This window comes from Misgurnus anguillicaudatus, chromosome 7 (genome assembly GCF_027580225.2).
Source record: "Misgurnus anguillicaudatus chromosome 7, ASM2758022v2, whole genome shotgun sequence".
NCBI lineage: Eukaryota > Metazoa > Chordata > Actinopteri > Cypriniformes > Cobitidae > Misgurnus > Misgurnus anguillicaudatus.
Window position 1 is genome coordinate 8,700,730 of NC_073343.2, and position 11,235 is coordinate 8,711,964.

At 35.7% G+C, this 11,235-nt stretch overlaps 1 protein-coding gene across 1 annotated transcript; it reads left to right on the forward strand.

Moving 5' to 3' along the window:
- The first annotated feature begins 1,976 nt into the window (after positions 1–1,976).
- LOC129418093 (myelin and lymphocyte protein) lies at positions 1,977–10,808 on the forward strand. The gene is made up of 4 exons (XM_055173018.2): positions 1,977–2,150; positions 7,334–7,498; positions 8,980–9,135; positions 10,304–10,808. The coding sequence occupies exons 1-4, from the start codon at positions 2,076–2,078 to the stop codon at positions 10,376–10,378; spliced, it is 471 nt and encodes a 156-aa protein (XP_055028993.2). The 5' UTR covers positions 1,977–2,075; the 3' UTR covers positions 10,379–10,808.
- The last annotated feature ends 427 nt before the right edge of the window (positions 10,809–11,235 follow it).

An 11,235-nucleotide genomic window follows, 5' to 3' on the forward strand; every position in this document is an offset into this window, starting at 1 on the left:
CATTTATTTGAGGGGGGGGGGGTTAAATTATAGCCAGATTTACATTTTACTGTTGTGCACTTGTATAACTTTGTATTTGACAAAAAACAATCTTGAATCCTGATGTATTATAGAGTCAACTACACTAAACTATATCACCTAAAACAAAATCTACTTAAATCAATGGCGATAATAGGTGATGATGGGTGGTTTTTCTGTAGCCACACTCTAAAAAATGCTGGGTTATTTTTAACCCAGCATTGGGTAAAAGGGACAAACCCAGCCCGCTGGGTTGTAATTTAATCCATGTTGGAATGTTTAACCTTAAATGTTAAAAGGGGACATTTCACAAGACTTTTTTAAAATGTAAAATAAATCTTTGGTGTCTCTAGAGTACACCTGTGAAGGTCTAACTCAAAATACCATTCATTATAGCATGTTAAAATTGCCACTTTGTAGGTGTAAGCAAATATGTGCTGTGTTTTGGGTGTGTCCTTTTTCATGCAAATTGGGTCAAAAAGGGTCAAGTTTTTGACCCAATTTGCATGTAAAAGGACACACCGAAAACACAGCACATTTTTGCTTACACCTACAAAGTGGCAATTTTAATAACGCTTAAAATAGCCCAGCATTTTTTAGAGTGTAGAGCATTGCATTAGTAGTGCAAAGGTCGTGTGTTGAATTCCTATCAGTGGGACAGTACCCTTTAAAAAGGTCCTAATATGTACCATTTAGGTATCACTATGTACCCTTGAAGTACTAATATGAATACTTATAAAAATGCTGAGTTGTTTTTAATATTGCACCAAACACACTGCTAGGTTAAAAATTACCCAATGCCGGGTAATTTCAACTCAGCCGTGTGTTTTGTCCAATATTTACCCAGCATGGGTTTAAAACAGAGATGCGTGCTGGGTCTCAGTGCGTGCTGTAACTCTGTCTGACGCAGCCCCCGCTATTAGCTCAGCACGAAGATTGGAAGTGAATGGCTCCAGCTAGCATACTGCTCCCAATAAGTGACAAAATAACGTGAACATTTTCCTATTTATGTGTTGTGATTTGTATGGAAACACCGTGGACAAATAACAAGGTCATATGAGACGCAGCCATCTTTTAACTGTATACATACTTGGAACTATATTCTCCGAAGGCGAAGCACGGCTTTAGGGCGGAGTGATTTGCTCGCAGCACCCGAGAAGCCCCTGGTGAGGAGCAGAGAGTTTGGTCAGAGTTTGCATTATTTTGTCACTTATTGGGAGCAGTATGCTAGCTGGAGCCATTCACTTCCAGTCTTTGTGCTAAGCTAAGCTAGCGCGGGCTGCCTCAGACAGAGTTACAGCACGCACTGAGATGAAAAGGGTATGTATGGACTTATCTAACTCTGGGGGATACGGTGAATAATCAAAATTCCCAAAATGTGGGCATGTTCCTTTAAATTATAGGGAATTTTAGGAATAAGTTCTGCATCATGCAGTCCAAGTGAAAATCATATCATATTGTATATCCTGCTGGGAAAATATCAGCATTTACGAGCAGAAAGGCAAATCATCTATCTTCTATCAACTTTCTCCTTCAACATCTCTCTAAACGAAAGTAAAAAGTAAATGACATTTTTTAGAGAAGGGCAACTCATATCCTGCACCACAAAATATCCTATTATTTATTATTTCAATCTTTTCTTGGTATTAGATTTATCTCTGCAAAATGATTGGCACCTGCATCATAAATATATTATAATACATTTATACTTTGGAAGAAAACATTTATCCATACAGATTTTAACTAAATGTAATTCATACGCTGAGGAAATATTTAAACCACATTTTTCAAACATATGTAACGTATTTATAGCATTCCCAAACTTTTGTATTGTGCAGAGGAAACATCTGAGATGTAATCAGACCAGTTCTTACACAACACACAAAGAGATCAACTGAACTTTTATTTGAATGAGTAGTGCAAATGAACCAGAATAAGAGGATGGGGAGGGACACTGTGAGGGATGTGTTTAAGAAGTCACTCATTCTCCCTGTTCACATTTACTGAGAGCTGACACCTGACAGTCTTTTAGTACCACATACACACACACATACACAATGGCTGGATCCGTGCTGCCCAGTGGTGGTCAGATTTTTACCACCATGCCTGATATTCTCTTCATCCCAGAGTTTGTAAGTATGCAACCAGTATGATTTTTTTTATTCAGATATGTTCAGTACCTGTTGAGTATTATAATGATCAAATCATCTGGCAGCTAGAGCAACAGATCAGACTAATGTAATTAATTGTGCTTAATTCTGAGTGATTTATTGATGTAATCCTGTTCATCTGAAAGTTTGGAAGACAAATTGGAGTTTATGGCTATGGGAGCATTGTAAAAGGATTTCTGGGATATTGCTGTTGATGGTGATAAATTGTAATTCTAACAATAACTGCAAATAGTTACGGGAAACATCTGCTTTGCTTTCAATTATTTTATTTCATGTGCATTTTAATTTTGCTCCGCACAAATGACAGTTACTTTCAATAAGAGAACGCAGTGAGTCATAGCAGCTTATTCTAATAAACATGACTAATCAAACTGTATGTTGAGACACACCTGACATTCACATTTGTTTTTGTATAGTAGCCTACAGCACATGTATTATGTTTCTAGTTACATTCAACAGATTTTACAAAATTACTGCAGTATATATTGTGGCTGTACTGCTTTACACCACCTTTAAATTTTTTCACTTAACACTTGAATAAAATGTTTCAGATGATTTAAAAAATATTTTAATCTAAAAGCATATACTTAAATGATTATAATTAGACAAAAATTATCTATTTATAGGTATAGTGCTAGATGTGAATACTGAAAAGGAAATACTGCAGTCGAATCCTTAAACAGGAAGTTATTGAGAGTTACAAAAGCCTGAATTAGAGTATATTTTAAGGCTGTTTACTGTGGGGCGGAGCTGCTAGTAAAATAACTGCACCCTCTTGCACATTGTGATGTCTGTATCTGAATGGCATACAGGTTTATGTGTGCAGTGAACATTTCAAACTAAGGGTGTGTTGGTGAGACTTGCAAAAATAAGTGAAATATAAAATGATTGTATAGGTAGGTGAGAAGGGTAAATATTTCATTTATCCAGATGACATAAACCCATATGAGTTTAAATTCTTAAAAAAACTTGTCGGTTTCCCTTAACAAATGTAAGTAATGTGTACTGTAAATTGTTTGTTGTACTTTATTGTCCGGCTGTAACGATGCTGGTGTAGGAAGGACGATGGAGACGAAGCAATACCATACATAAATAAACTTTTTAGACCGGACAAGGACTGGGGAAACAGGGGAACTTAAATAATGGAGCTGATGAGGGTAATAGATGAAAGGTGACGATGATTTAAAGATGAAGAACAGGTGCGGGAGAGTAAGGGATGCTGGGAACTGGAGTCCATGGGGAGATGACTGGGGAAAACTCACAGGCAAACAAACTAGGATTGTGACAGTACTCCCCCCTCCCAGAAGGTGCGACCTTGCGCTTAAAAGGACAAAGAAAGGGAGGTGCAGGCAGTTCAGAAGGCCAGGGAGGTGCAGCCCGCACTGGGAGCCACAGGGGTGATGCCTTAGCAGGAAGCCATGGAGGGGCCGGCAGAGCAGGAAGCCTGTGGTTGTGAGGTTATAGCCCCCAAAGATTTTCTTGAAAATCAGAGAAGCTCAGAGGGGTGTTCAGGGAAGTGTAGGAGCTCAAGGCAGAGTTCGGGGTAGAGTTCAGGAGAGCCAGGGGGCATTGGACTGATTTAATAAGCACCAGGGGGCGTTGGACTGAGTTCATGAGTGCCAGGGGATGTTGAAATGAGTTCAGGGGTGTCAGAAGGTGCTGGGCAGAGTTCAAGAGCACCAGCGGGCGCTGGGCAGAGGTTAGGAGGGTGCCCTTCGCTGGGGTCAAGAGAATGAATGCACACCTTGCCGGGACTAGGAGAGCAAGCATGCGCCTTTGGGGAGCCAGGAGAACGAGCGCGCATCTCCCGGGGACTAGGAGAGCAAGCATGCACCTCTGGGGAGCCAGGAGAACAAGCACGCATCTTGCTGATACTTGGAGAACGGACATGGGCTCTTTCGAGCCAGGAGAATGAGCATGCATCTAACTGAGCCTTGGAGAGCAAGCGTGCACCTCTTGGAAGCCAGGAGAAGGAGTGAACCAGCTTGCATGTAGCAAGGTGAAGCCAAGGATCATCCAGTCCTAACCAAAAGCATGTGTTTAGCTTCATGTTGTTCCAGCTCACCTTGTGTATTAGTTCCACAAACTCCTCAGTAAAATCCTCCAGAGGCCGTCCATCTTAATTTTCCATTTTTGGGTCCGGTTTCCAATAACGATGCTGGTATAGGAAGGATGACGGAGACGAAGGAATATCATAAGCAAATAAACTTTAATGAAACCAGAAACATAAGGAGCATACAGGCTCAGAGACTTTACAATCAACATTAAACAACGTAGACCGGACAAGGATTGAGGAAACGGGAACTTAAATAATGGAGCTGATGAGGGTAACAGATGACATGTGATGATGATTTGGAGACAAAGAACAGGTGCAGGAGAGTGAGGGATGCTGGGAACTGGAGTCCATAGTGAGATGACTGGGGAAAACACAGGAAAAACACACAGGCAAACAGACTAGGATTGTGACACTAGGGCTGCGTTTAGCCCGACAAAGCGTTGCACATATTTTTTTTTAAACAGACACGGTGATGCGTTGAACACACTGTTCTGATGATGCAAGAGTTGCAACTACGGTAGCTGAGAAGGCAATTATTTGTGTTATTTTTTAAATGTTTCCGGAGCCTGATACGTGTTTAATACTAAAATACGCTTGATGTTACAGTCACTGCCCTAGCTGTCCAGAATGAAAAAGAACATTCCAACTTGGACTTATTTCTCTTAAGTCCTGCTTGGTTTATTTACATGTTGCTGCTGATTGGTCTGTAGTTCTGACACACCCACCAAAGAAAGGAAAACGTATCTCAAACCCCTTTGCGCACCGGTGCGCACTGTTTTGGTTTAAACTTAAATGGCCCAAGCATTTGCTGGAACACTTAACTTAATTCAACTTAAAATTTCTATGTCTTCCAACGTGTCAAGTTTAATGCACTTAATTCCTAATGCACTAAAACTTGAAATAATTTGTAATAACAATTGCTCTGTCCAACCTGTCCACTTAGTTTTTGAGTTAACAGAGCATAACGTTTTTATTTTAATTTGTTAATTTTACTTAAGTGTTCATATAATCTACTTAAAAGTACATCGATAAAAGTAGAAGTTGGGTCAAAAACATTTCTATAATTTAAAATACTTTAATTAGTAACGCCTAAATGTTTTTTTTTACTTTCAGTTAAATTTAAGTTGAAAATGTTTAAATATTTTAGGTTATACCAATTGAAGTAATTTTTTTACAACCAAAGTAAGAAAAATGTAATCAAAAGTTTATAAAACTAAATTTTTATAGTATTTACAGATTGAATTACTGTAAAAAAAATCCTTGACTATCTCTATGTCAGTAATTACATGCACTTGATTCTTCGCAAAAATACACACCAAACTGTGTTTTTGACATTTATTTTCATTATTGTGGATGGAAATACGACATGATGAACAGGGTCAATATATACAATACCAAAGCAAAAACTGATCACCTGACTTCACAGAAAGTAATTTACATCAATCAAACTTCAATAAAAAGATCTTAAACATTGATGACCTTTAATAAACAAACAGTAAGTTCTCATTTCATTTTTTAATTTTAAAAATGCTAAAAGTTTTCTGTTAGGGTTATAGTGAGTTAGGTCTTAGATATATTTTTTATAACTATTTATAACTACTGCTTTATAAAAACAATAGCAGTCTATGGAATGTCCTCCTTTAAACAGATGAAGTATGTGTGTGTGTGTGTGTGTGTGTGTGTGTGTGTGTGTGTGTCACATTTTTGTCATTGTTATAAAGTGAAAAGGAAAAAACTGCATGTGTGTGGCACAGAACCAGAACAATCGAGCATCCTCAAGCATCTCACATTTCTTGTTTCCAAACCTTTATTATAAATGAATAGTTGTGGATCTGGGTGTTGATTGGTAAAATACACAACAAAAGCTATGACACACTGCATACTCTAAAAATGGCTGGGTTATTTCCGACCCACAACGGGTAAATATTGGACAGAACACACAGCTGGGGGTTATTATACCCCATAGTTGCATAACATCAACTCAACATTGGGTCATTTTTTACCCATTATGTGTTCTGTCCAATATTTACCCATTATGGGTCAAAATAACCCAGCCATTTTTAGAGTGTAGCACCTATATAACAGTATTATATTATTGTATTAAAATCTGTATTACAGTCTTAATATTCTTTAAATGATCTAAAGTCACTTTTTGATTTTGCTTAATACAACTAACTTTACAGTGGCAAATTATGTGACTTTTAACCGTTTTGTTAAAGTAAAACTGCACTTGAGTTAGCGTTATGTTGTGAATTTAATCATTATATTTATAATGTAGCAGAATAAAAAAACAAAAGAGATGATAGAACATGAATGTAGACAGAAATGCTATTTAAGTACCAGAGGAACCTGAAAGAGACACAATTGTCTGAGACAATTGTTAAATATATCACTGCTTTGTTTTGTAGTCATGAGGTGGCACTGGCATCAATTCTTAAGAAATTCTTGCCACACCCATTAAATAAGTCTGAAACTGAACTAACAAGAATACCCTGCTGAAGCACCACAGTCTTATCATACTGGCATCAAACCAACAACCTTCCAATTACAAGTGACTCTCTATGGCAGTGGTTTTCAAACTGGGGGCTGCGAGATGGTGCCAGGGGGGTCCCAGTTTTATGACATTTCATAAAATACATTAATTTATCATGAATTCTGTGTAAATAAACCTTAAAAAAAATAAGGCAGCACTACTTTGTATAATTTAATGTTTTGTTTAATTAAAATGTGAAGTTTTACAACTGTTTTTTGTCATAAATTTTCTTTGGGGGGGGCACGAAGGAATGCACCGTACACAAAGGGGGCCGCACGCTGAAAATGTTTGAGAACCACTGCTGTCTAACCAATAGGATACAACTCATCCATATTACTCTATAAAAAATTAAGCATGTACTATACCATTTTATACCTACATCATTGATAATTCACCTTGTTAATTTGCATCTGTGTTGTGTGCATATGTTTATGATTACTTTATTGCTTGGAACAACACCTAAATCACCTGTGTTCATTGTAATAAAGAAATAGATGAAAACTCTGATTTAATGGTCTTATGATTTTGCATGTACTAAATGTTTGTTTGATGCAGGTGTTTGGTGGACTGGTGTGGACCCTTGTAGCTTCCACACGTGTGACAGAAGCGAATCCTCTTGGCTGGGTCATGTTTGTGTCCATATTCTGCTTTGTCTTCACCACCCTCTGGTTCCTCATATTCATTATTGGTAAAAACAAGAGCAGCGCCTGGCCTGTCCTGGTAAGGAATTTCAGTTAATGGAACTAAAATGTTTTTTTTTTAACTGTGTACAATAACGAATAAAATACAGTACTGTTTGAAAATCTCTTGGGAGTAGTATAATGTAGATAGTAAAGTTTGTGAATATGGTGATCTTACAGAACAATACAATGCTATAAAATAACATATCCACGACACTTTATTATGTATTAATCTATTATTTTGATGTTAGCATGGGTATCATTTAGTAAAGTATGTATGTTATTGCAAATATATAACTATATAACAAATATAACAAATATATAAATAATTTTAAGTGCACACACTGTCAAAAAAAGTTAAAAAAGCTGGTCCCCCCAACACTGTAAAAAATGCAAGTTAATTGTACCTGCTACTGTATTAAGTTTTTGACTACACTATAAGAAAAAAGGTACATGAAGGTAGAAAAGTTATCACTGGGGCAGTACCTTTTCAATAGGTACACCTTTGTATCTAGAATACTGATAGTGGTACCTCAAAAATATACATATCTGTACCTAAATAGTTCATTTTAGGACCTTTTTAAAAGGTACCGTCCCAATGACAAAAAGGTAAGACGTTTGTACTTTTTATTTCTGCAGTGTAGTGATGAGTTGACAAAACGTCTAAAACAAGTTTAAATTATTTAGCTTAATTTATTATGTTGAAGTAAAACTTAAACTGATATGACAAATTCTTACAGCTTACACTGTACCCTTTCAAAAAGTACACCTTTACACCTAAAGAGTTCATATTAGTACCTCAGAGGTTTCCATATCTGTACCTAAATAAAACATATTAGGACTTTTTGTCCCAGTGACAGCTTTGACCATTTTTTGACCAATTTGTTTTGACAGTGGACTATGGACTAATGTTCCCAAAGTGAAGTGAACAAATACATTTTCTCTTAATTTTGAATACACACTGAAAGAAGAATACACTGGATTTACTACAAAAAATTAAAATACAGTGCATCATTTTTGCATTCACTTTTTAAAGTAAATTTTACATGGAATTTTATGCAGTTTAAGCAATTGCATTTTTTGGATGCAAAAATGATGCACTGTATTTTTAAGTAAATACAGCCTATTATTTTTAGTCCACTGCCTAGTTAGTTATATTAACTAAAATAATTCAAGTAATTTAACCAAAAATTATTAATTTTATTTCCTTCTTACAAATTGTACATGATAAAATTTGGTTAAATTTACTACATAATGTGTTCATTTAGAATTACTCACCTTTTTGTGTTATTTTTACTAAAATTTGATTAAAAATCAAGAATAATTAAAAAAAATGTACTCATTTTATTTAGTTAAATTTACTAATCCACAAAATCATTTTTTACAGTACATGTATTGAAGCAGTCTGTTTGTGTTGCGTATGCTATCCTCCTTATAAATAACTTTGAATTTAATTTTGTTTTCCACTGTCAAGACACAACACATCTAAACACTTTTGTCCTGTCTTTTGTTTCTCATTAGGATGTTATATATCATGCCATTGCTGTGCTCTTTTATTTGAGTGCCTCTGTGCTTCTGGCTTTAGTGACCTTGAATTTGAAGACAACACTCGATTTTCTCGATGTTACCGTTCTCCCTTATTATTTCAAGACGTACCAGGAGTACATTTCCGCTGTGGTAAGACTCAGTACTTAAATTTGGTATTTTTTTGGGATCAGCATCTATTAGCAGGACAGAAATCACAGATAATTTTAAGTGTAATTTAACTTTTCGTGTAATTAAGCTGCCAAACATGAAATGTTATATATCTGACATGTTCATTAAAAGTGGACAAATAGTGTATAAATTAGGGCTGTCAAGGGATGAATCGGGATTGATCGCATACAAAACAAAAGCTTGTGTTTGCATAATGTATGTGTGTACTTGCTGTATATATTATACACATATACATAAATTTAAGGAAAATGTTATTTAGGTATATTTTTTATTTATATTTATAATATAAAATATATCAAAATATATACAATTATACATGTAAATGTTTCTTAAATACAAACATTAACGTGTGTGTATTTATATATATAAAATAATTACAACAGTGCACACACATAAATTATGCAAAAAAAACCTTTATTTTGTATGCGATTGATCGCGATTAATCTTTTGACAGCCCTAGTATAAATCATTCACTTTCTAAACTACAGTGAACACCAAGGTGTTTTTTCCTGCGGACGGCGAATGTTTCAGTTTTTTTCAAACCACGCTTTTAAAAAATGCAAGCAGCTGGCGGCTGATATACACAAAAGTATCATCTCTGGGCGCAGAAAAAAAACTGATAAAAACCCACCAGCTGCTGGCGTTTTTAAAAAGTGTGCCACTTCTATTGGAAGCAACTAGTCACAGGCATAAACGCATTGGTGTACATGCCCCCTTATCCTGCTGGGTAGATCAATGGTCCAATAGCATTAAGAGGGACCCTGGTTCTATTCCAGAATTGAGAATACATACCCCATAAACATAAGTCGTATCTTCTAAGACGTATCTTCTACAGTATATTACCAAACTTCCTATGCACCCAGCTGATAATCAAAATTTCTGGTAAATATATGCATATGCACATATCTCTGTAAATAAAATAAAAACCACTTTAGACTTTAAAAAATGCTACTTAATTGGGTTAAACTACTTGCAGCCTAAATGTAATAAAATTTGCAGTGAGTAAGTTCATACATTTGATCAGATTTCTTTTGGAAGGTATAGTAGCCTATGCAGTACTTGATAACCTGTGAAGCCATGTTTGTAACCCTGAAGTAGATTGACTTAATGTTTTAACTTGTGTTAACAGGTGTTCGCTTTCGTTACCACATTGTTGTACTTCATTCACGCAATCCTCTCTGCTCTCCGATGGAAGTCCTCTTGAAAATGTGAAGCTACAGAAATGAAACACTTTTTTAGAAAACATCACTGAAAAGGCCGAGATGAACCAAACAACAAAATAAACATATTACAGCAAATCCTTACACCCTTACCCAAAGTAACCATCCGTATCAACCAACAGGATACCAGGGACAAACCTACCACCTAAACTAATTAGCCAAACAAACCAGGAGGATATCAGAGACAGATATTTACCTTAACCAGGTAATCAGTCAACCAGCAGAATATCAGGAATAACATCCTACCATAACCAAGCACCTATGTTGACAGGATATTTGAGGAGGTGCTTGATATGAAAATAGGAGGTGAAATGTTTTTATTTTTTTCTTTACTTTTTGTTTGTTTACTTTTTATTCTATAATAAATCTGTATTTCTGATCATTGGAAATAAAAAATAGATCTTGATTTATGAATTTTAGGTGGTCTCTATTGATTATAATTTTATTTACATTTATTGTGTGTTTGAGCTGTCAAAAACAACTAACATTTTCTATTGAAAATGGTTTGTGTGAATAATCTGGAATAAGCCTTTTAAAAATAAATCAATGTGATATGTATAGTTCTGAGAAATTATACTCGATATGCTTGATTGTGTGTATTATCTACAATAACTAGGCAGTCCACAGGTGCAGTCATGGGGTCAATTCCCTATTAAGTCTTTTTCAGACTGGGCGTGATGAAGAGATGCAAATGTAAGACAGGCTGGAATAAAAACAATAGATTTTTAAGAAGCCTTTCATAGTCTTTTGAAGCCGTGAACACAGAAGACGACGAGCAGCACTGAGCACACATACAAATATATAACTAATATTATATATTTCTTCTCTTTATTATTTGCAT